Raw genomic sequence first — 27,191 nt, 5'->3', positions numbered from 1 at the left:
ATACAGACATACAGTAGGACTAGGTTCCAGAGAGAGACAACAGCACATACAGGTCTACAGTAGGACTAGGTTCCAGAGAGAGACAACACACACATACAGGTCTACAGTAGGACTAGGTTCCAGAGAGAGACAACAGACACATACAGGTCTACAGTAGGACTAGGTTCCAGAGAGAGACAACAGACACATACAGGTCTACAGTAGGACTAGGTTCCAGAGAGAGACAACAGACACACATACAGGCATACAGTAGGACTAGGTTCCAGAGAGAGACAACAGACACACATACAGGCATACAGTAGGACTAGGTTCCAGAGAGAGACAACAGACACACATACAGGTCTACAGTAGGACTAGGTTCCAGAGAGAGACAACAGACACATACAGGTCTACAGTAGGACTAGGTTCCAGAGAGAGACAACAGACACACATACAGGCATACAGTAGGACTAGGTTCCAGAGAGAGACAACAGACACACATACAGGTCTACAGTAGGACTAGGTTCCAGAGAGAGACAACAGACACATACAGGTCTACAGTAGGACTAGGTTCCAGAGAGAGACAACAGACACATACAGGTCTACAGTAGGACTAGGTTCCAGAGAGAGACAACAGACTCACATACAGGTCTACAGTAGGACTAGGTTCCAGAGAGAGACAACAGACACACATACAGGTCTACAGTAGGACTAGGTTCCAGAGAGAGACAACAGACACACATACAGGTCTACAGTAGGACTAGGTTCCAGAGAGAGACAACAGACACATACAGGTCTACAGTAGGACTAGGTTCCAGAGAGAGACAACAGACACACATACAGGCATACAGTAGGACTAGGTTCCAGAGAGAGACAACAGACACACATACAGGCATGCAGTAGGACTAGGTTCCAGAGAGAGACAACAGACACATACAGGCCTACAGTAGGACTAGGTTCCAGAGAGAGACAACAGACACATACAGGCCTACAGTAGGACTAGGTTCCAGAGAGAGACGACACATACAGGTCTACAGTAGGACTAGGTTTCAGAGAGAGACAACAGACACACATACAGGCCTACAGTAGGACTAGGTTCCAGAGAGAGACAACAGACACACATACAGCCTACAGTAGGACCCTCTTTAATAACAACACAAGGCTAAACTCAGGCTCAGCCCACAGTCCACTGGGCTGCCTGGCCCTCCTTCACTCCACAATACATAGGCTTTCCCTGCTTCCCTTCTAAAGGGCATAAAACAAAATGATGCTACCGTGAATGGACACAATTCACACACACACACACACACACACACACACACAAAGCTGAATGTTAATCTGCACGTAGCATCTAGTCAGTCACTTATCCCTGATATTCTCAGTAGTGAAAACGTGTGTTCACCACTGTCTGCTAAACCAATCAAATGTAAAAATAAAATACATATATATTTTTACAATAATAATTATTATTTACTACCACTACTACAGCTCACCAGTCCACACTAGCCTGTTATTACAGGATCTCACCACTCCACACTAGCCTGTTATTACAGGATCTCACCACTCCACACTAGCCTGTTATTACAGGATCTCACCACTCCACACTAGCCTGTTATTACAGGATCTCACCACTCCACACTAGCCTGTTATTACAGGATCTCACCAGTCCACACTAGCCTGTTATTACAGGATCTCACCACTCCACACTAGCCTGTTATTACAGGATCTCACCACACCACACTAGCCTGTTATTACAGGATCTCACCAGTCCACACTAGCCTGTTATTACAGGATCTCACCACACCACACTAGCCTGTTATTACAGGATCTCACCACACCACACTAGCCTGTTATTACAGGATCTCACCACTCCACACTAGCCTGTTATTACAGGAGCTCCCCACTCCACACTAGCCTGTTATTACAGGATCTCACCACTCCACACTAGCCTGTTATTACAGGATCTCACCACGCCACACTAGCCTGTTATTACAGGAGCTCACCACTCCACACTAGCCTGTTATTACAGGATCTCAAGTTCAAAGCCAAAATCAATGAGACTGGGTAGCAGGGCCATCATCTGTTTGCTCTAAAAAAATATATATATATATATTTTTTAAAAAAGGTCAGACTAGCAACACACTGGGTCAATGGGTCAAACGACCTCGGAGCCCAGTTCAAGTGTAACAGCTGCAGAGTTCAAAAGGTCAAAGCACAGTCCGGGGCAAAAAGATGAGTAAAAAAAAACAACCTTTGAAATTGAACGAGGTAGATTACCATTAGACAACCGGAGAGCAAAGCCAGTTCACAGCACACAAGATTAGGCCGAAGCAGACTAAATGTCCTTTTGTTTGGCTACATCTGTGTGCCATGCATTACGTGAGCGCAAGAGGTTTAGGCCCCTTTAAACTGACTGCCTGTTGACTTTGCATGGACAGCATTATAAAAGTGATTAGTCCAAAACAGGAAGTTAATAGTGTCAGGGGAAGCGCTTCAAAAACTCCCTAACAGGAATTTCAAGACGCTCTTCTAGCACAGCCATGACAGGGTCAGGTTTGGATGTTGTAAACTAATTGTCGAATGGACAAACGCATATCAGTATACAAGCTAGGTACACTACACACACACACACACACACCAGGAGTCACGTTAACGCAGAACTCAGTATTTTACTGTGTTTTGTAAACGCTGATCTAAAAAAAACATCCTATTGTAATTTCTGATTATTGTAATTTCTGCTTATTGTAATTTCAGACATGTTGTGCTTCAGTCGCACTTCTCCACTCGGATGAGATTTCCCAAACAGGCATTCTATCAGCAGACGGCACTCTGGCTGATGTCTAGATACTTTTCTCCTGTAAAAAAGCTAGACTAACTTAAAGCAAAACATTAGGACATGTAGCTGGCTACATGTCCCATGATAAACATTTGAAATAGAATGGCCATGCATAGTTTTTTGCAAAAAAAAAAAAAAAAACTTGCTATTTCATTATAAGCTATATAAAACACAGCTGAAATGGTTTAAAAACCAGAGCGCGAACACACACACACACACACACACACCTGTGTATACAGCCAGATGAATCATCATAATTGGAGCAGGTTTTCTGCTGAGGCCAGTGGTCTGTGTGTTATTTTTAGGCCTGGCAGCGGCAGCCCATAACCCTCCCCGGGGGCTGGCCAGCCCGTAACCCTCCCCGGGGGCTGGCCAGCCCGTAACCCTCCCCGGGGGCTGGCCAGCCCGTAACCCTCCCCGGGGGCTGGCCAGCCCGTAACCCTCTCCGGGGGCTGGCCAGCCCGTAACCCGAGCGATACAGTACGAAGGGGAGGAGCGATACAGTACGAAGGGGGGGAGAGATAAGCTGAGAGAGGTGTGATGTGTTTAAATGCCAGTTATGGATCCAGTCTCAAGCCCTGATGGACACAAATCACAGTGGTGTGAACTATTAACAGACTGCTGTATCTCAATTCAATCCCTAGATGTACAACCAAGCACCGATATCAAAATTCAATACCTGTAGTCAATAATGTTGACTGAGGACTAAACCTTTAGCCTAATTTAGATCTGTGGGTCAGCATAGGCTACGAGAGATTGAATAAGGGGGGGGGGGGGGGATTTATGTCCCCTTCCATTGTCCAGGCATAGTGCTGTCAGCCAGCCAGCCAGCCACTGGGTCCAGGCATAGTGCTGTCAGCCAGCCAGCCAGCCACTGGGTCCAGGCATAGTGCTGTCAGCCAGCCAGTCAGTTACTGGGTCCAGGCATAGTGCCGTCAGCCAGCCAGCCAGTTACTGGGTCCAGGCATAGTGCTGTCAGCCAGCCAGCCAGTTACTGGGTCCAGGTATAGTGCTGTCAGTCAGCCAGTTACTGGGTCCAGGCATAGTGCTGTCAGCCAGCCAGCCACTGGGTCCAGGCATAGTGCCGTCAGCCAGCCAGTTACTGGGTCCAGGCATAGTGCCGTCAGCCAGCCAGTTACTGGGTCCAGACATAGTGCTGTCAGTCAGCCAGTTACTGGGTCCAGACATAGTGCTGTCAGCCAGCCAGTTACTGGGTCCAGGCATAGTGCTGTCAGCCAGCCAGTTACTGGGTCCAGACATAGTGCTGTCAGCCAGCCAGTTACTGGGCCCAGACATAGTGCTGTCCGTCAGCCAGTTACTGGGTCCAGACATAGTGCTGTCAGCCAGTCAGCCAGTTACTGGGTCCAGACATAGTGCTGTCAGCCAGTCAGCCAGTTACTGGGTCCAGACATAGTGCTGTCAGCCAGTCAGCCAGTTACTGGGTCCAGACATAGTGCCGTCAGCCAGCCAGGGAGTCAGTGGGTTAGGTAGGGGGTCTGGGCAGTGTGGGGTGATGCTCACACTAGAAACAAGACGAGGGGTATATATTTCAGCTTGAGTTTCTGCTCTATATTTAGCTGGATGATGAAGTCGGCATGGCAACACACAGCAAAGCCAACTAACTCCTAAACATATTCAGTTCTATATGGAACACAACAAAACACCCCCCAAGATAACACAGGGCTGACGATAAATTGTTCAATCTTGTATGAGATGTGTGTACGTAAAACACAGATCAAATTCAATAAAACAGACAAACAAAGGAACAGATGTGAAGACAGACAGTAGCCGTGGCAGGATTGGTCACTGGGCAGAGCGCGATACTAACGGCATAGTCTCCTCTAAACTCGGTGTAGCAACAGAGAAGTAAATATATCCACATCAGCTCATCAGTCAGAGTGCAGACCGCCACCTCATAAATTAACACTGATACTCCTACAGACAACACCAGACAAGCCGCTGAGAGATTTAAACCACTCATGTTGGATGTTGCCCCTAAATGATCTGCTTCCTGTCACCTAATCTAACTTTACCCATTAAAAACACTAATCTAGGGGGCAGTTCTGTTCTTCGTCAACCATAGACGGATTGATCAGATCACCACATTGCACATGGATGCATGGCCTTTCTACACCTACCTCTGTACACTAGGGATATACGATCAGCTACACCTATACTAATACTAAGTTCCCTTCACTTGAAACTCATTCCCAGAAGGCTGGGATCGACCTGCACCTGAATCAGGTTTGAATTAACCCTACATATGAATTAAGCACATTTTATGAGTTGGACACTTTTAAATAGGTAGAAGGAAATGATTGGATGTTGGGCATATTTGAGGCATCTCAGGTAGGAATAAAATCCATGTTGTCAAGCAGCATTGTGAAAACGCCAGGAAAAAGATGAAACCTTATAAAGAAACTGAACCCAGCTGTAAATGATTAGGGATGGTAAAACTTTCTCCATCTGTATTCATAGTCACCATGTCATCAACTATGATCCATTTTCCAGTGAGATCCCGCTAAATGAGATCCCGCTAAATTAGATCCAACTAATTGAGATCATGCTAAATGAGATCACGCTAAATGAGATCCCGCTAAATTAGATCCAACTAAATGAGATCACGCTAAATGAGATCCCGCTAAAAGCATTTTTGCAGCTGCAGTGCTGGTTGTCGTTGTGGGTTGGGAAAGTAGGGAAAAAAAACACGCATTTTATGGCTTATAACAGTGTTGAATAGAAAGTGTTGACAGTGCTGAGTAAAAAGTTAAACATGAGCTCACTTATAAAAACAGAAGCTCTTTGCTGTATTCGTTGAGTCCCTCTAGTCATGGTTTTTAAAAGTTTCTAAATCTCACCAGTATGAACCTTGCCGTGCGTTCCAGGGGTCTTTTTACGGTCTATGGCTCAAGGAAATGGTGATCTGAGCTGTCTGATTGGCCAGCGGGCCCTGCCGGATAGGCAGAGGTCTACCTTCAAACGTTCTTAACTGACTTGCCTAGTTAAATAAAGGTTAAATAAATAAAAAGTGAAATGGTTCAAAATGGGAGCACTTTGCCTTCCCGGTGCTAGGGCTGCTGAATCAAATGGTTCAAAATGGGAGCACTTTGCCTTCCCGGTGCTAGGGCTGCTGAATCAAAATGGTTCAAAATGGGAGCACTTTGCCTTCCCGGTGCTAGGGCTGCTGAATCAAAATGCACCTATCGCCAACAGCCTGAAACAAAAACAAAAAAAACGCAAGGCTTTATCGTTGTTTTTTACAGTATTGTTTGGTGGTCGACCAGGAACACCTTGGAGATCGACCAGTCGATCGTGAACGACCGGCAGGTGATCACTGCTCTAGCCCTAACCTGGGGAGACAGAATAACAGCTCAAAGAACTTTGTCCAGTAGTGGTTTCTCATTGAGGGAATAAAACAGTTCAAATGGGCCTTTAAATGGCCATGAACAAGCAGTCTGGTATTTAAGTCCTAAACACATGCAACTGCTATGGATGTCTGTTCTGTTTTGATGCTGTTACAGGATTTTCATGACCACAAACTAAAAGACAACCAATGTAATGCAGCAGGATCCACCCCTGTAAGCACCCGTTTCTGGACAGAGAGGGAGGGAGCTGCCTAACGAGATTGAAAACAACCGACAAGCCTGAGTACAGACAGACCGAGATGATCAGAGATTCTCCTTGGAAGGCAGTCCTCTAGGAGCCGACAGCACAGTGGGAGGGGGAGTAAATAAGACAGCATCAATAATAGACAGTGAATGTTCTGAGCTCACAGCCCTGGCTGGTTCCTATCCTCCAGACAGACCTGCTGGCCTCCGCTCCACACGCACACAGATTCACTGTCCTGACTAATCGGTTCTGATAGGCCTTTGCCATAATTACCCAGGGCCTCATCACAAACTTATGCAATGCATATTTCATGTCCAGGCTGTACAGTAGACTGAACTGGCAGTCAATTGAGGAAAAGCCAAATCCCAGACAAATTTACACACTCCACTTCAAAGAGGGAGAAAATACATTTTAAAAAGGTAGAGAGAGCACACAAGTTACTGAAATATTTTCTGTGATCTCTAGATGAATCACAGGCAACAGTAGAAGGAATCAAATACATTTGGTTTTATGGAGATGAGTTTTGATTATAGAGCACGAGTGCATCTCAGTCTGCATATGGCCAAGCACAAATGTAGACTAGAGCCCTATTGAAAGTGTATTTTTCTCACAATTGTTGTTTCCCCTACAAAAAAAATTGCTTTTCTTATTTTTATTATTATCTTCTTCCAACTTTGGCACATTCCTACCTATTTCATAACCTTCCTGACAACTAATGAAATGTTATTCCACAAATACAACGTCACGTTCAATTGCTGGGAAGCGAGTCAAAATGTGTCACGTGTCTGGCATAGCGAGATAAAAATTTCCAACACTGTTTTTTTGTGTTCGTTTAAAAAAAAAAATATATATATATATATATATATATATATATATATATATATATATATATATATATATATAAAAATATAAAAACATAAACATGTTAAATGAGAAAAAGAGATTAATCCGGGTTTCCCAAGCTGCTGTCTATGTGGAACTGTTACCACGTACACGACAACTTCTCGGAGTCGACGACACACACACACACACAAAAAAACACACAAGTTAGCTTTAGCTCATGTTAGCAACTAGCTAATTCGCTTAGGTGAACTACCTCTCCCTAAAATACAGCGAATGGTGTTCAAATCGATTGTGGGCTAGAAAGTTACCGTCCAAAATAACAAACAAAAATAACCTTGTATAAACGTTTAGGTCTGATTTGACGAAATGGATAGCTAACTACTGTCATCACATCGCCAGCATCGACGTAGAATCACTTCATGTCCAACCTCTCCTCCAAAAAATAAATAATCAGGAAACGCAAAAGCTCCAGACCAAGCTAACAAGCAGGTAGTTGGCCCACACTACTGCATGCAAACAACAACAACAAAAGTTGACAAGGAGACATATGTGTATTTCTGATTGGATATTGTAGTCTGCTCAGCATCCTGAATGATGTATTTATGTAATAACGACGTTACCCCGCGGCATCGCCAGGGCGCCAGACGATCGATGGGAATTTAACAAAGACGATCAATTTCCGATCAGCTAGAAAGCCACTTTCATCAATGCGAAAAGAGATCGGTCTCTCTCTCTCTCTCTCTCTTACAATCGGAATCAAAATACCGACAGAAAAGCCAGTCGAACACAAAACATATCGTCCACGTAGCGAAAGATTTGAAATGGTACGAAACAACTCAAAAGGAGAAAATACTGACCTGCAGTTGTTGTAAATCAAAACGCTTCCAATATTGAAACATTGATCCCGCATTGGCCGCCATCTTGAGACATATTGAGACGGAATGAGAAGCTGATAGAGAGAGCGAGGGTTGGAGTTCAGGGGAAAGGAAGGGGAGAGCGCGGAAAACACGGAACGGATCTCTCGAATAAGGCCCTTCTGATCGAACAGTGGCGCGGAATGGACTTTATTGAACGGGAACATACTGTATTCAATAGTGCCACGGAGTAGGGTTATTGAACGAGAGATGGCAAGTGTCAATAGGGTAAAATGTGGACTGGATTTCTACATGGGCTTTTGAAATCAAGCTCTTTTGTTGGTTAATTAAGGGCGCTTCGTGGTCATTCTGACGTCTGCATTGGCCGCGCAGCATTTATGGTGATATGGCCTCTGCAGAAGTCAAAGCATTCATACTTCTTGTGCTTCGCGTAGCAAGTATAGATGTTGAGCAGAGATGTGGTGAAGGAAGTTGTCAAGGAAGTGAGTTTGTGTTTATACAGAAACTCCCGCCCTCGTCTACTGTCAACCAATCATGTCAGAAATTTGCGTCACGCCATCCATACGTAGACTCCGAACACATTTTCGGAAGAAAAAAAATTATACATTTTCGGATCAAGCTGAAATTGGGTATTAGGCTGTGCACTTCCAATGCTTATCAATAATATTAGCAGTGATGGAAAAAAATACCCAATTGTCATTGTAAAAGTAAAGTTAATAGAAAATGACTCAAGTAAAAGTGAAAGTCTGCCAGATCAGAGGCAGTAGGGATGACCAGGGATGTTCTCTTGATAAGTGCGTAAATTGGACCATTTTCTGTCCTGCTAAGCGTTCAAAATGTAACGAGTACTTTTGGGTGTCAGGGAAAATGTATGGAATAACTTATTTTATATTATTTTCTTTAGGAATGTAGTAAAGTAAAATTTGTCAAAAATATTTTTTTTTAAAAGTACAGATACCCCAAATAACTACTTTAAAGTATTTCTACTAAAGTACTTTACATTACTGAATATAAGTAATAGTAACACACACCACACACCAAATTAGGACACAATCGCAGTTGTAAAAATTCACAATGTAAGCATTGCATTGTAGACAACGTGTTCCATTGTTTTGTATTCTTTTGACTTTTTATCAACCAGTGACCTGATTGCATTTTCCAATTGAGTTATTTGTATAGTGGCCACCAGACTGACTACCCTTTAGGCTGGTGGGATTTTAATGGCCCCTTTGTGAGCCTGGCTTTTAGGCTGTCAAATGAGTTTTAATTTTGTGTTCTAATCATGAACATTTTATTCTTTCACAGCCAGTAGATTTCAAGCCCCGAATTCTAAAAATAAAACCATGGATTTGCAGCAGAGCCAATATAATGTTACCCCTTTAATTACATCTGGAGTTAACTTTTATTGATTCATTACTTTTCGTAATGAATTACCCCAGTTAAAACAATTATTTTTAGGGTAGTTCAGGGCTGGTATGTCATTTCATACTAGATTTCAAGCGCAACTGAAGGCAATAAACAACTTACAGTATCTGATTGAAAACCGGCCTATGTGGCATCGAAATGAGTCAGACACGTTTATTCGAGTGTCAAAATTGACTACAAAGTGTAAATATGTTCTTCCAAAAACAGAGTTTTTTTTCTAAGTCAGTTCATCCTGACTTACTTGAGGGTCGGGTTTTGATTTCGACGATGTTCACTTGCACACTAACACTGAATACACCGTTCCACTGAGCCAGACAAACCTGTCCAGCAGCTCAGAGGATTGGGACTTTGTTTACATAAAAACAACAAGACAGTATTTTTTTTACTTGTGAAATGCTACACCGAACACCCTAGCTAGATGTTACATTGCTCAACTAAAATCTTCACAGCAACAAAAAAAAAACATTAAAAATGTATTATAGATTTCTTGAAATATTTTCAGATAAATTCAGAAAATTTTGGAGGAAGTAATACCAGTTTTGTTCCTATGGTGTCTCATGGGGTACAAACATCAGTAACTGCCACTTCGAACCACACCCCCAATCTGAAATCTTTTCTTTTTTTTGAATGAGCAAAATCAGTGCGTTCAATCACACTCATAATTCAGGAAGAAGAGCCGTTTGGTAAATGACCTCCCCTCCTTATGTGGTGTTGTTCTTATTCTGTCTGCCGACTTAACTCAATATTGTGTTTTTAGCTCAGACAGTAATAAGCTGCGAGACTTGGGTGGGGTGAGATCCTCCCAAATCCATCTAGAAAGACAAGTTTGAGAGAACACCTACAGGTTCACGGCGGGCCCGCTCATTAGGCAGCAGCCTATGGTGGAAGATTGACGAGGGTGGAATTTTCTGAGCTTAACTGGCCAAGACGCACCTCCAACAACAATACATAAAAACAAACTTAATTCGGCCCCGAAACAATGGCAATTTCTTTCAACCAGTGACATTCCCAGCATGCCTCTCCAGGGTACTGTTGGAGAGATGCATCGCTGTGGCGCACCACCAACGTTCCATCAAAAAATTATAATCTAACATAAATCACGTAGAAGATCTAGGATACGGTAGAAAGAGAATGTGACCTTTTCTGTAGCCTACAGGCTGGAGATAAAATGAATGACAATGTAATGAGACGGACACTTTTTACATCATGCAGGTTTCTCTGATCAAATAGTAGCCTAACTTAATAAATCAAAAAAAACATTCTGGCATGTTAACAATCAACACATCCTAAAAACAGGACAGGTCAAAGTGAAATGGACAATATGGAATGAACGATAACAACTGTTGTCAAGGAGTTTCACCCCATTGTCATGATCAGTGGTTTCAAGTTTGTGTCCGTCCATTTATGACTAGCTGATCATAGCGAAAAATAAGACACTCCTGCATTTTCCCACTGTGTAAACACATTGCCAAATAGGTAACTCCTGAGAAAGTTGGGTAGCCGATATTCAGAGCTTAAACAGCCAAATTGACTAGTCACAGGAATCAGGACTAATAAAGCCAATGCAACGGCCTGTTTTGCAAACGGTGGGCCTAACACATAGATAGGCATTCATAAAATTCCATTGAGGCCGACATGGCTAGGCTACACCCCAGTAAGCACGAACCGACGTCTTTTAGATGTCATTTTTTGGTTCTGTCCGGACGTAGTTTTTTGGTGTTTTACAAACGGTAGTCTTACCACATACAGTACCTTGCAAAAGTATTCATCCCCCTTGGCGTTTTAACTATTTTGTTGCATTACAACCTGTAATTTAAATTGATTTTTATTTGGATTTCATGTAATGGACATACACAAAATAGTCCAAACTGGTGAAGTGAAAAAAACTGTAAAGTTGTGTGTGCATATGTATTCATCCCCTTTGCTATGAAGCCCCTAAATAAGATCTGGTGCAACCAATTACCTTCAGAAGTCACACAATTAGTTAAATAAAGCCCACCTGTGTGTAATCTAAGTGTCACATGATCTGTCACATGATCTCAGTATATATACACCTGTTCTGAAAGGCCCCAGAGTCTGCAACACCACTAAGCAAGCAAAACCACCAAGCAAGCGGCACCACGAAGACCAAGGAGCTCTCCAAACAGGTCAGGGACAAAGTTGTGGAGAAGTACAGATCAGAGTTGGGTTATAAAAAAATATCAGAAACTTTGAATATCCCACGGAGCACCTTTAAATCCACTATTAAAAAATAGAAAGAATGTGGGACCACAACAAACCTGCCAAGAGAGGGCCTCCCACCAAAACTCACAGACCAGGGAAGGAGGGCATTAATCAGAGATGCAACAAAGTGACCAAAGATTACCCTAAAGGAGCTGCAAAGCTCCAGAGTGGAAATTGGAGTATCTGTCCATAGGACCACTTTAATTAAGCCGTACACTCCACAGAGCTCTACGGAAGAGTGGCCAGAAAAAGCCATTGCTTAAAGAAAAAAATAAGCAAACACATTTGGTGTTTGCCAAAAGCCATGTGGGAGACTCCCCAAACATATGGAAGAAGGTACTCTGTTCAGATGAGTCTAGAATTGAGCTTTTTGGCCATCAAAGAAAAAACAGTATGTCTGGTGCAAACCCAACACCCATCACCCCGAGAACAGCATCCCCACAGTGAAGCATGTTGGTGGCAGCATCATGCTGTTGGGATGTTTTTCACCTGCAGGGACTGGGAAACTGGTCAGAATTGAAAGAATGATGGATGGTGCTAAATGCAGGGAAATGTTTGAGGGAAACCTGTTTCAGTCTTCCAGAGATTTGAGACTGGGACGGAGGTTCACCTTCCAGCAGGACAATGGCACTAAGCATACTGCTAAAGCAACACCCGAGTGGTTTAAGGGGAAACATTTAAATGTCTTAGAATGGCCTAGTCAAAGCCCAGACCTCAATCTAATTGAGAATCTGTGGTATGACTTAAAATTGCTGGACATCAGCGGAACCCATCCAACTTGAAGGAGCTGGAGCAGTTTTGCCTTGAAGAATGGGCAAAAATCCCAGTAGCCAGATGTGCTAAGCTTATAGAGACATACTCCAAGAGACTTGCAGCTGTAATTGCTGCAAAAGGTGGCTCTACAAAGTATTGACTTTGGGGGGTGGTGAATAATTATACACGTTCAAGTTTTCTGTTTTGTGTCTTTGTTTTGTGTCTTATCTCTTGTTTGTTTCACAAGAAAAAATATTTTGCATCTTCAAAGTGGTAGGCATGTTGTGTAAATCAAATGATACACCCCCCCCCCCCAAAAGAAAAATCCTAGGGGGGTGAATACTTTCGGAAGCCACTGTAGATGGGCAATCATAAAATGTAAATGTCAGACAACGCTGTAGGCTACACCTCAGGATGCACAGACAGACGGCTACGCTTTTTGGGGGTGTGGTCCAGACCGGCCTTCATTTTCAACGTCCACGGACATTGGTTTTTGGTCCGATCCGGACCAAATCTGAACCAATCATAGACGTCTATGACTAGCCCTGTACAGGCTTATAGATCGTGTAGTGAAATCAGAGTGGTCTGATCTAGTCATGATAATGATGAGAAGCAAGGCAAAAGCCAAGAAGATTGTATTTTTTTTACCTTAATGATATGCTTGATCTGCTAATGCACCATTTTAAATTGTACTTTGAGCAAACTGTTTATTTATGTTCATCTGGTCTGAATTCAAAGGCTGAAAATGGTTAGATATTACTGCACTTGTTGGAGCTAGAAACACAAGCATTTCGCTACACCCGCAATAACATTTGCATGTGACCAATACGATTTGATTTGTAGAAATGTAACCACTCTCAAATGAATAGACAGACCTATGGATGTAAGGACTGCCCATCCATGACATTAAAATGATCGTTCTAACCGTGTTGTGTGGCTATACAGTGTTTGTTTACGTTTACATTGTTTACAAACATTGGATTTAAAACAAGCTAATAATTCTGACGAGGTACAGTTAGACTAAGTTCATTAGGCATTTCCACGATTAAATTTACATATTTATTTTGACGTTTTATTCATTTAGCAGACGTTCTTATCCAGAGTGCATTCATCTTGAGATAGTTAGTTGAGATCCACAAATCACAGTCATAGTCAGTAGGATGTAGGAAAAGAAAAGTGAGAGTGTTATTTGTGCACTGGGGGATTTAACCACAATACTTTGTGAAGAGGGAGGTTTTCAGACGGGCAAGGACTCTGCTGTCCTATCATCAGGGGGGGAAGCTCGTTCCACCATTTGGGTGGCAGGAAAGATACACTGAACAAAAATATAAACGCAACATGTAAAGTGTTGGTCCCATGTTTCATGAGCTGAAATAAAAGATCCCAGAAATGTTACATACGTACAAAAAGCTGATAACGCATAGCCCCATGTCACAAGGATCTGTACACAATTCCTGGAAGCTGAAAATGTCCCAGTTCTTCCATTGCTTGCATACTCACCAGACATGTCACCTATTGAGCATGTTCGGGATGCTCTGGATCGACGTGTACAACAGCGTGTTTCAGTTCCCGCCATTATCCAGCAACCTCACACAACCACTGAATAGGAGTGGGACAACATTCCACAGTCCTCAATACACAGCCTGCTCAACTCTATCCGAAGGAGATGGCCCTGACCAACAGATGCATATTTGTATTCCCACTCATGTGAAATCCATAGATTAGGACCTAATTCATTATTTTAATTGACGGATTTCATTATATGAACTGTAACTCAGTAAAGTCTTTGAAATTGTTGCATGTTCCGTTTATATTTTTGTACAGTGTATATTCTTATTCTTCAAAAATCAATGGGTTCATATTTATAAGTCCAGAAATTGGGTGTACCAACTACGGATAGTCCCTTTGATACATCCATCTCTCCTTTCCAGAGTGTGCTGTTGAAACTAACAGATCTGCTGTCTCTCACCTCCACTCCCTTGAGCTGTCTCACTTTCTCAGTTTGTCTTGCTTTCTCTGCTCGTTAACTGAGCCTTTGAGTGCTGATGCTCTTAGCGGCCCCAGCCGTGGCTGTGCTGTGGGGGAGAGGCAGAGATGGATGTGTGGCCCTTGGGGGCTTGGGGCTGAGAGCACCACTAATCATGTCAGACAGCCAGGGGAGGCTGGACAAGATCATCATTGCCCGGCAGTGCAGTGAATCGCTGGAACGGCACTTTCACACAACCTTTTGATCCCAGGGGTCACCTCTGATGTCAAGGTCAGGGGTCAGTGAGGGCCTCAGTGATCAGCGCACGCTCAGAGCCCAGAAGTTTCCAGCCGCCTCTGCATTCTCTCTCTGCAATCCCCCCTCCTTATCTCTCTCTCTCTCTCTCTCTCTCTCTCTCTCTCTCTCTCTCTCTCTCTCTCTCTCTCTCTCTCTCTCACTCTTTCTGTCTCTAGCTCTCCTCATTCTCCATCACTCTTTTTCTCTTTCTCTCCTTCTCGATCTCTCTCCCTGTTTCTCTCTCTCTCTGGGCCTAACTGGACAGAATTGAGGCATCCTGTCCCCTGGGAAAGAGAGAAAGAATTGAGGCATCCTATCCCCTGGGAAAGAGATTTTGAATTGAGACATCCTATCCCCTGAGAGAGAAAGTTTGAATTGAGACATCCTATCCCCTGAGAGAGAGAGTTTGAATTGAGACATCCTGTCCCCTCCTGAGAGAGAGTTTGAATTGAGACATCCTATCCCCTGAGAGAGAGATTTTGAATTGAGACATCCTGTCCCCTCCTGAGAGAGAGTTTGAATTGAGACATCCTATCCCCTGAGAGAGAGTTTGAATTGAGACATCCTGTCCCCTCCTGAGAGAGAGTTTGAATTGAGACATCCTATCCCCTGGGAGAGGGAGAAAAAAGAGAAAAGAATAGAAAGAGGAAATCGATATAGATGAAGAGCCTGGGGCCCATCCAGAGGAGTGTGTCACCCCAGGGAGAGAAGGCCTAAACACACACACACACACACACACACACACACACACACACACACACACACACACACACACACACACTCACACACTCACACACACACACACAGACACACACACACACACTCACACACACACACACACACACACACACACACACACACACACACACACACACACACACACACACACACACACAGGTATTGACATGAAGTGGCTCCGGTTTTCTTGATAGCGATGGAAGGCTTACGAGTGTTTAAACAATCCATCTTTCCTACAACGGCTAAAGATTTAACATGTGTTTCCCAAAACACCATGCAGAGGGAACGGTCATTAAGTGAGTCATTGGAGCCATGTGTGTCCATACTGATAGGATCCAGTGAAAGGGAGCGCTGCTTTTGGATCAGCTTTCTCCATTCAAATCTTACCTTAACATTAGAATGATTTCACAATACTGACCACAGATCAGCTCCGATTACCACCAAATATTGAGGCGGTTTATTCTAATGCTTACCCAAATGGGGGAGGGTCATGCTTTTTCAAGTTCAATCAAGGGGAGGGTTTAGTATATATATATATATATATATGTGTATATAAATATATATATATCTATATATTTTTTTTAAAATCTATTTTTAAATCTAGTCCAGGGGAGAGTCGTGTAATTTGTAATTGATTAAATTTCTATGTTTCTTAGTGTTTTAGAATGAGTTGCTTATTAGGCTATGCATCAATGTGTACCCGATGCCGCCCCTCATCACTCAATCTCTGCTGCTTGTGCAATATCAAGTGGCCTATAGGCTATTTAGTGTGTTCTCAATCAAATGATCCATAGGCTATATGTTGCAAAGTGCATGCTTCTAGCCTATAGCCTATCTTCTGTCCAACTGCTTTTCAACACTAGCAAAACTAAGTGCATGCTCTTCAACCGACTGCTTACCTGGTTAAATAAAGGTTAACTAAAAATAAATAAAACATTTGAGAAGGAGGTCCAGAGGTCAACTTTGATAGCTACTACTATAATAAATTTGAATAAAAACAATGTTTCTTGGGTGACAAGTAGCCTAGTGGTTCAGAGTGTTGGGCCAGTAACCGAAAGGTCACTGTTTCAAATCCCCAAGCCGACTGTTGATGTGCCATTGAACAAAGCACTTAATTAAGGATCGTATATATTTTTTTCAATTTTCACCTAAAATGACATACCCAAATCTAATTGCCTGTAGCTCAGGACCTGAAGCAAGGATATGCATATTTTTGATACCATTTGAAAGGAAACAGTTTGACGTTTGTGGAAATGTGAAAGGAATGTAGGAGAATTTAACACATTACATCTGGTAAAAGATAATGCAAAGAAAAAAACATGATTTTGTTTTGTATTTTTTTGTTCGATCTTTAAAATGCAAGAGAAAGGCCATCATGTATTATTCCAGCCCAGGCACAATTTAGATTTTATCCACTAGATGGCAGCAGTGTATGTACAACGTCTTAGACTGATCCAATGAACCATTGCATTTCGGTTACATTTTTTTTATCAAGTCTGCCCAAATCTGACTAATTTATTAATAACTTTTCAAGTTCACATCTGTGCACTCTCCTCAAACAATAGCATGGCATTATTTCATTGTAATAGCTACTGTAAATTGGACAGTTACTGTAAATTGGCAGTTAGATTAACAAGAATTGAAGCTTTCTGCCGATATCAGATATGTCTATGTCCTGGGAAATGTTCTTGTTACTTACAACCTCATGCTAATCGCATTAGCCTACGTTAGCTCAACCGTCCCGAAGGGGACCCACCAATCCTGTAGAGGTTTTAATTAACCCCAATTGCTCTTGTAAGTCACTCTGGATAATATTGTCTGCTAAATGACTTAAATGTAAATTATGTATTTATCAGAGTTATTGACCTCACAATTAAGCAGATTCTATTAACTTACATTGTGTTGCTGAAACTTGAAGCAGCAGTCACGGCACAATCAGTCGGAAATGCACAGCTCATGGTGCTGAACGTAGGCATATTCAAGTAGGCATATTCAAGTAGGCATATTCAAGTAGGCATATTCAAGTAGGCATAATTCATTTCAATGTCTTCATTTTAATTAGACTTTATTAACAACAAGAGTGCTTTGCGTTGCATCCTATTTCTTCCTATTTAAGAAACAAGAAGAAGGCCTACCTGTTTGACAGACAACATTAGGCTATAGGCTGCTATTTACATAGATTTTTCAGCCAATTTCTCCACCCACCATGCACTCTAAATCATCCAGGACCTACTGTATACTGATAACAAGTTCAAACAGGTGCCATTAATACAGGTAACGAGTGGAGGACAGAGGAGCCTCTTAAAGAAGAAGTTACAGGTCTGTAAGAGCCAGAAATCTTGCTTGTTTGTAGGTGACCAAATACTTATTTCCCACCATAATTTTCAAATAAATTAATTAAAAATCCTACAATGTGATTTTCTGGATTTTTTTCTTCTAATTTTGTCTGTCATAGTTGAAGGGTACCTATGATGAAAATTACAGGCCTCTCTCATATTTTTAAGTGGGAGAACTTGCACAATTGGTGGCTGACTAAATACTTTTTTGCCCCACTGTATATGCTAGGCTATGTCAGGGGAAAGACCAAAAAATTGTCCCAGACTCCAGTCACCCAAGTCATAGACTGTTCTCTCTGCTACAGCACGGCAAGTAGTACCGGAGCACCAAGTCTAGGACAAAAGGCTCCTTAGCAGCTTCTTCCCCCAAATGGCCCCCAGGACTATTTACATTGACCACCCCATTTGTTTTTACACTGCTGCTACATGCTGTTTATTATCGATGCATAGTTACTTCACCCCTACCTACATGTACAAAACAACTTGACTAACCTGTATCCCCGCATATTGTCTCGGTACTGGTACCCCTTGTATATAGCCTTGTTATTGTTAATTTATTGGGTTACTTTTTTAAAATATAATATTTTACTTTAGTTTATTTGGTAAAAATTTTCTTAACTCTATTTCTTGAACTGCATTGTTGGTTAAGGACTTGTCAGTAAACATTTCACTGTAAGGTTCTATGTTGGCCTGGTATGGTTCCCAATCAGAGGCAGCTGTCTATTGTTGTCTCTGATTGGGGATCATATTTAGGAAGCCTTTTCCCACCTGTTGTGTGTGGGATCTTGATTTTGTGTAGTTGCTTTTTAGCCCTACAAAGCTGCACGTTTCGGTGGTTACGCTTTCTTGTTTTGTTGCTGGTTATCATGAAATAAAATGATTAACCTACTGCATCTTGGTCCGACCATTCTTACAACGACGAGCGTTACACATGTGATTCTATGTTGAGCAGCGAACTTCTGCGTGTAAACAAAGAACATGCATGCCGACCACACCGGTCACGTCGCGTGTGCGAGCATTGCAAAATAAATGTACACATACATGTTATTCAATCATTGCACCCACCCTGCTCTCCCCGCATCAAGTGGCTTCAGCCAGATGTTAAAATAGAACTTGGTTCTATTTGTGACGCTTCACGCGCTGCAAGTCCCGCCTCTCCCATCTTCTCATTGGTTTTTAGGAGCATATACAGTGGGGAGAACAAGTATTTGATACACTGCCGATTTTGCAGGTTTTCCTACTTACAAAGCATGTAGAGGTCTGTATTTTTTTTTAATCATAGGTACACTTCAACTGTGAGAGACGGAATCTAAAACAGAAATCGAGAAAATCGGGCCTCCCGGTTCAGGGCGCTGTACTGCAGCGCCAGCTGTGCCACCAGAGACTCTCTTTCTCTTTCTCTCTCGCTCTCTCTCTCTCTCTATCAATCTCTCTCACTTTCTCTGCATATTTTCTGCCATTTTATTCATTAAGACCTAATTTTAAGAACACAGTGCATGGGATTACATTTTAATTATGAATATGAATAAAAAATATATTAAAAAAAAAAATACCTGGAAAATACCTAAAAGCAATTGATGAGGCCTTGACGTACATGACAGCAATACTAGGTGAAGGGAGCCCCCTTGTGGACTGTATGGAAATTAGAACCGGAAGAGGAAAACAGACTTCTGTCGCCATAACGGGTTGAATAGATTTTTTAGGTCAATTGCCTATAGAGAGCCGTCTTTTTTGTGGGCACTCCTCCATGGTTCGTTGGACAAAGCCTATGGGGAAATGAATGGAGTTTAGTAGGGTTTTTGGACAGACTGTTTGCTCACTGCTGTTGCTCTAAGATGGCAACTGTACGCAAATGCTCTTGTGCCAATTGAATCTCAACAAGGAAACCGTCGTTGGTGGAATTTGGTTAATGTTTATTGAAAAAGTATGGGATTTCAGCAAACAAAGGCACGCAACTAAAAAGGACAAACATACAAAAATGGGGCGATTTATAATTCACTTTTTTTTATTTTAAAGTATTGACTTTTGGCGAGTAAATAGTAGTCGGAACAAGATTCCACAAAGCCTTGTCTAAGCACCACTCAGTTGGTTCATCAGAAACTTCCTTCACCATGGAGAGGAGTTTAGTCTGCAAAGTAGATTATAGACCTAACACAGCTAAGGTAATTACCGTTTAACAAATTTAAACACATGCAGGTTACCGCATCTTACCCTCATGGATCATAAATTAAATTAGATAAGATAATTGGAAGTATCTGTGATATTTTTCCCTACATTATATTTATGTTGTTACTTTGTGTCCCTCGTCCATTGGTTCAAGAGGTCTGCATTCTAACTGTGTGATCATTGGTTCAAGAGGTCTGCATTCTAACTGTGTGATCATTGGTTCAAGAGGTCTGCATTCTAACTGTGTGATCATTGGTTCAAGAGGTCTGCATTCTAACTGTGTGATCATTGGTTCAAGAGGTCTGCATTCTAACTGTATGATCATTGATTCAAGAGGTCTGCATTCTAACTGTGTGATCATTGGTTCAAGAGGTCTGCATTCTAACTGTGTGATCATTGGTTCAAGAGGTCTGCATTCTAACTGTGTGATCATTGGTTCAAGAGGTCTGCATTCTAACTGTGTGATCATTGGTTCAAGAGGTCTGCATTCTAACTGTGTGATCATTGGTTCAAGAGGTCTGCATTCTAACTGTGTGATCATTGGTTCAAGAGGTCTGCATTCTAACTGTGTGATCATTGGTTCAAGAGGTCTGCATTCTAACTGTGTGATCATTGGTTCAAGAGGTCTGCATTCTAACTGTGTGATCATTGGTTCAAGAGGTCTGCATTTTAACTGTGTGATCATTGGTTCAAGCCAGTGAGGTATATCATTAAGTTCAGGCACTGCTGCCTCTCGGCTACATAGCAGCCCTCAACCCGAGGGACAGCGTGTTTACTTGTGCCATCCTGAAAGAGCCTCTCAGGGTGACAAAGACCCCATTCACCGGTAACCGGAGCTCGCACGCTGCCACATCAACTATTTGAGCAGGATGGTGTTTAGGCCTATCTGTTTGCGACCACATTAACAACACAGCTCAGGAAATGTCGGTAACACATGATTAAAGTCTGGTGGCGGATGTCCTAATCTCGCCTGACAGAGTAGAAACAAAGAGACTGTAGGCCGAACTTAAATGTTTTCCTGAGACTGGGCCGACTGGTTTTTTCTCTCTCATAGCGCAGGGAGGTAGCAGGTGTGAGGAAGGAGGACCTTAACTTTTGTCCTTGTCATCCTAGCCCAGGTGGAAGAGATCATTATTCTGAGTTCAACGGAGAGGAGAATGTGACAGGGCAGTGGACGTTAAGGTTCTAGAACTTCTGGAGTCAATGACAAAAGGTGCATGAGTAGTTAATGGATATATAAGGACTGGAAGTCTGACGGGATTTCATGGAGCTAACTCAGTGGGCAACTCAGTGGATAACAGGGGGTCGTTCTACCTTTCACAGAGCCGGTAAGCGCCCCAGTCTGTGTCGCTGCAAAACATTTCGAGTGGCTGTTCTGAGAACATCATGCTCGTGGGTGTGTTTCACCGCTTTCGTCTGTGGACTCTTTCTCCTCCTCGGAGTGTGTTTTCTCAATCTCTTTGACCCACGACTCCAACCCCTCCCTCTCACTGGAGTGGAGCCCAGAGATGTCACCCTTCTGTTGTGGACGCACCCCTTCGGCCGTTACCGCAGACTGCCGGACTGTGAGGCGCGCTTTGGGATCCGTGGGTGCGTACTGACCGACGACCGACGCATGTACCCTGGGGCTGACGCCATCATCATGCACCACCGTGAGATAGTGACCAACGCCACGGCGCTCCCGTCTGACCCACGACCCCGTGGCCAGAAGTGGATCTGGATGAATTTTGAGTCCCCGTCTCACACTCGTGGCCTGCAGCAGTTCGAGGGCTTGTTCAACCTCACCATGACCTACCGTGCAGATTCAGACATCTTCCTCCCCTACGGCTACCTGGTGACCCGCCTTCACCCTCAGGCCAACGCCCCCCACACACGCCCCCGACGGCCCCACCTACTGGCTTGGGTCATCAGTAACTGGTCGGAGTCGCAGGCCCGCGTGGCGTATTACCGTCGGCTGGTTAACTACGTTGACGTGGATGTGTTCGGGCGTGCAGGCGTGCCACTGCCAGAGGACAGCACTGTGGTGCGCACGGTGAGGCGTTACCTGTTTTATCTGGCGTTGGAGAACTCCCAGCACCCCGACTACATCACCGAGAAGCTGTGGAACTCCTTACTGGCCGGGGCCGTTCCTGTAGTTCTCGGGCCGCCGCGGGAAAACTACGAACGCTTCCTCCCCCATGATGCCTTCATTCATGTGGACGACTTCTCCTCTCCCCGCCTGCTCGCCCAATACCTGATGCTGCTGCGCCGGAGCCCCACCCTCCTGCAGAGACACCTGGCTTGGAGGAGGAGCTACAGCGTGCACCTGACCGCTTTCTGGGCGGAGCATTACTGCACAGCATGTCGCGTCGTGCGGAACCACAGTCTCCGGACTGACACCATCACCAACCTTCAGCGCTGGTTTGAGTCCTGACCTCAGTGTGGAAACACAGACTCCGGACTGACACCATCACCAACCTTCAGCGCTGGTTTGAGTCCTGACCTCAGTGTGGAACCACAGTCTCCGGACTGACACCATCACCAACCTTCAGCGCTGGTTTGAGTCCTGACCTCAGTGTGGAACCACAGACTCCGGACTGACACCATCACCAACCTTCAGCGCTGGTTTGAGTCCTGACCTCAGTGTGGAACCACAGACTCCGGACTGACACCATCACCAACCTTCAGCGCTGGTTTGAGTCCTGACCTCAGTGTGGAACCACAGACTCCGGACTGACACCATCACCAACCTTCAGCGCTGGTTTGAGTCCTGACCTCAGTGTGGAACCACAGACTCCGGACTGACACCATCACCAACCTTCAGCGCTGGTTTGAGTCCTGACATCGGACTCCTTTTTGACCTTCCAATATGTGGTGACTACTATGAACATGATTGGTCAGATATCTAGCCACAACCCAGTCTGTAGCAGGGAATCTATAGAAACTATCTTCAACACCATTCAGTAAACAGGAAGAAACACTTCATATTTATTGAACATTATTGAACTGTGATACACATGTCTGTAATTTTTGTTGTTGTTATTAGTCAGTGTTCAGTAGTGTTGTGAAGTGAGTTAGACTGTATAAGAAACAGAGATATTGCTCTCATCAGCGTGTTGTGTGGATTGTTAAGACGGGCTGCTTATGGAGGCCTTAAACTTCCTTAAACTTAAGGACGGGACAGTGGGATGGGTTCAGCATCATGGCCATGTTAACCCCAGTAGCCTTGATACTGCCCAGACATTACCAGGTGACCAGCTGCTACTTATCCCACACCACTAGACATGGGCAATGTCAACCCCAGGATAAATCACAACACCAACCCCCGGGGCTCCTGTTCCACCTCCAAAGACATACCTGTGACATACACACACACACACACACACACACACACACACACACACACACACACACACACACACACACACACACACACACACACACACACACACACACACACACACACACACACAGAGCTCCCTCCACCTCTTTGATCCCTCTCATATAAATTGTACAGGCTATATTTACATCAAATGCCCATGTCTGTCTTACCTGTCTTGTCTGATTGGTTCAGTTGTTTCAGTCCAAGGTGTTTTACACTAATGTTTTTCCCCCCACTACATGTGAACATTCTAATGTATGTTAGCAATTGCAACAAATTAAACTTGAACTTGACCTGCTTAAGGAAGTTTTGCCTCCAAAGTAGTCACTCTTACATAGTCACTCTTACATAATCACTCTTACATAGTCACTCTTACATAGTCACTCTTACATAAGTCACTCTTACATCGTCACTCTTACATAGTCACTCTTACATAAGTCACTCTTACATAGTCACTCTTACATCGTCACTCTTACATAGTCACTCTTACATTGTCACTCTTACATAGTCACTCTTACATAGTCACTCTTACATAAGTCACTCTTACATCGTCACTCTTACATAGTCACTCTTACATATTCACTCTTACATCGTCACTCTTACATAGTCACTCTTACATAAGTCACTCTTACATAGTCACTCTTTACATAGTCACTCTTACATAGTCACTCTTTACATAGTCACTCTTACATAGTCACTCTTACATAGTCACTCTTTACATAGTCACTCTTACATAGTCACTCTTTACATAGTCACTCTTTACATAGTCACTCTTACATAGTCACTCTTACATAGTCACTCTTTACATAGTCACTCTTACATAGTCACTCTTTACATAGTCACTCTTACATAGTCACTCTTACATAGTCACTCTTTACATAGTCACTCTTTACATAGTCACTCTTTACATAGTCACTCTTACATAGTCACTCTTACATAGTCACTCTTTACATAGTCACTCTTACATAGTCACTCTTTACATAGTCACTCTTACATAGTCACTCTTACATAGTCACTCTTACATAGTCACTCTTTACATAGTCACTCTTACATAGTCACTCTTACATAGTGCCACACATAATCACAATTGGTGTCGCTTTGTCTTCAAACATAGACCTATCCCATTATTGGACTTTATTTAAAGTCCTATCCCATTATTGGACTTGATTTAAAGGTCTATCCCATTATTGGACTTTATTTAAAGGCCTATCCCATTGTTGGACTTTATTTAAAGGCCTATCCCATTGTTGGACTTTATTTAAAGGCCTATCCTTTGTTGGACTTTATTTAAAGGCCTATCCCATTATTGGACTTTATTTAAAGGCCTATCCCATTGTTGGACTTTATTTAAAGTCCTATCCTTTGTTGGACTTTATTTAAAGGCCTATCCTTTGTTGGACTTTATTTAAAGGCCTATCCCATTATTGGACTTTATTTAAAGTCCTATCCCATTATTGGACTTTATTTAAAGGCCTATCCTTTGTTGGACTTTATTTAAAGGCCTATCCTTTGTTGGACTTTATTTAAAGGCCTATCCCATTGTTGGACTTTATTTAATGGCCTATCCCATTGTTGGAATTTATTTAAAGGCCTATCCCATTGTTGGACTTTATTTAAAGGTCTATCCCATTGTTGGACTTTATTTAATGGCCTATCCCATTGTTGGACTTTATTTAAAGGCCTATCCCATTGTTGGACTTTATTTAAAGGTCTATCCCATTGTTGGACTTTATTTAAAGGCCTATCCCATTGTTGGACTTTATTTAAAGGTCTATCCCATTGTTGGACTTTATTTAAAGGCCTATCCCATTGTTGGTCTTTATTTAAAGGTCTATCCCATTGTTGGACTTTATTTAAAGGCCTATCCCATTGTTGGTCTTTATATATACGTGACCTACTTGTTGTGTGTATGTGCTGACAAGTCTGTGGAACTGATAGATTCACACACATGCTACATGTTAATGGTTTTAAATGTATGTAAATTGTAATGTATTTAAATGTATGTAAATTGTAAAGTATTTTGCCTGTAATGTCTTTTTTAAATTTAAAAAAAAAAATGTGTCGGACCCCAGTAAGACTAGCTGTCACCATTGGCTAATGAGGATCCTGATAAATAAAATCAAAGGCACATTCCATGTTGGCATTTATTTAAAGGCCTATCCCTTGTTGGCATTTATTTAAAGGCCTATCCCTTGTTGGTGTTTATTTAAAGGCCTATCCCTTGTTGGTGTTTATTTAAAGGCCTATCCCTTGTTGGTATTTATTTAAAGGCCTATCCCTTGTTGGTATTTATTTAAAGGCCTATCCCTTGTTGGTATTTATTTAAAGGCCTATCCCTTGTTGGCATTTATTTAAAGGCCTATCCCTTGTTGGTATTTATTTAAAGGCCTATCCCTTGTTGGTATTTATTTAAAGGCCTATCCCTTGTTGGTGTTTATTTAAAGGCCTATCCCTTGTTGGTATTTATTTAAAGGCCTATCCCTTGTTGGTATTTATTTAAAGGCCTATCCCTTGTTGGTGTTTATTTAAAGGCCTATCCCTTGTTGGCATTTATTTAAAGGCCTATCCCTTGTTGGCATTTATTTAAAGGCCTATCCCTTGTTGGTGTTTATTTAAAGTCCTATCCCTTGTTGGTGTTTATTTAAAGGCCTATCCCTTGTTGGACTTTATTTAAAGGCCTATCCCATTGTTGGTCTTTATATATACGTGACCTACTTGTTGTGTGTATGTGCTGACAAGTCTGTGGAACTGATAGATTCACACACATGCTACATGTTAATGGTTTTAAATGTATGTAAATTGTAATGTATTTAAATGTATGTAAATTGTAATGGTTTTAAATGTATGTAAATTGTAATGTATTTAAATGTATGTAAATTGTAATGTATTTAAATGTATGTAAATTGTAAAGTATTTTGCCTGTAATGTCTTTAAAAAAAAAAAAAAAAAAATGTGTCGGACCCCAGTAAGACTAGCTGTCACCATTGGCTAATGAGGATCCTGATAAATAAAATCAAAGGCACATTCCATGTTGGCATTTATTTAAAGGCCTATCCCTTGTTGGTATTTATTTAAAGGCCTATCCCTTGTTGGTGTTTATTTAAAGTCCTATCCCTTGTTGGCATTTATTTAAAGGCCTATCCCTTGTTGGCATTTATTTAAAGGCCTATCCCTTGTTGGTGTTTATTTAAAGGCCTATCCCTTGTTGGTATTTATTTAAAGGCCTATCCCTTGTTGGTGTTTATTTAAAGGCCTATCCCTTGTTGGTATTTATTTAAAGGCCTATCCCTTGTTGGCATTTATTTAAAGGCCTATCCCTTGTTGGCATTTATTTAAAGGCCTATCCCTTGTTGGTATTTATTTAAAGGCCTATCCCTTGTTGGTGTTTATTTAAAGGCCTATCCCTTGTTGGCATTTATTTAAAGGCCTATCCCTTGTTGATATTTATTTAAAGGCCTATCCCTTGTTGGTGTTTATTTAAAGGCCTATCCCTTGTTGGTATTTATTTAAAGGCCTATCCATTGTTGGCATTTATTTAAAGGCCTATCCCTTGTTGGCATTTATTTAAAGGCCTATCCCTTGTTGGCATTTATTTAAAGGCCTATCCCTTGTTGGTATTTATTTAAAGGCCTATCCCTTGTTGGTGTTTATTTAAAGGCCTATCCCTTGTTGGCATTTATTTAAAGGCCTATCCCTTGTTGGTATTTATTTAAAGGCCTATCCCTTGTTGGTGTTTATTTAAAGGCCTATCCCTTGTTGGCATTTATTTAAAGGCCTATCCCTT

The 27,191-nt window shown here is 42.4% G+C and overlaps 2 protein-coding genes across 6 annotated transcripts in view; one reads left to right on the top strand and one right to left on the bottom strand.

Moving 5' to 3' along the window:
- The window catches only part of LOC139386125 (homeobox protein cut-like 1), a 125,788-nt gene extending 117,530 nt beyond the window's left edge, over positions 1 to 8,258 (bottom strand). For 4 of the 5 annotated variants that reach the window (XM_071131556.1, XM_071131555.1, XM_071131557.1 and 1 more), the window contains exon 1: positions 8,125 to 8,240. In XM_071131556.1, the coding sequence (XP_070987657.1) occupies positions 8,125 to 8,187 (63 nt within the window). In that variant the 5' untranslated portion in view covers positions 8,188 to 8,240. Of the gene's footprint in view, positions 1 to 8,124 lie in introns of all 5 variants that reach the window. The other variant, XM_071131559.1, reaches the window with a different exon arrangement.
- Positions 8,259 to 21,310: 13,052 nt separating this feature from the next.
- LOC139386267 (alpha-(1,3)-fucosyltransferase 4-like) lies at positions 21,311 to 22,459 on the top strand. The gene has a single exon (XM_071131764.1). The coding sequence runs from the start codon at positions 21,311 to 21,313 to the stop codon at positions 22,457 to 22,459; it is 1,149 nt and encodes a 382-aa protein (XP_070987865.1).
- The last annotated feature ends 4,732 nt before the right edge of the window (positions 22,460 to 27,191 follow it).

The sequence above is a fragment of the Oncorhynchus clarkii genome, chromosome 27, assembly GCF_045791955.1.
Source record: "Oncorhynchus clarkii lewisi isolate Uvic-CL-2024 chromosome 27, UVic_Ocla_1.0, whole genome shotgun sequence".
NCBI lineage: Eukaryota > Metazoa > Chordata > Actinopteri > Salmoniformes > Salmonidae > Oncorhynchus > Oncorhynchus clarkii.
The sequence above is the reverse complement of the archived record's forward strand: the minus strand, read 5'-3'. Positions and strand labels throughout refer to the sequence as shown.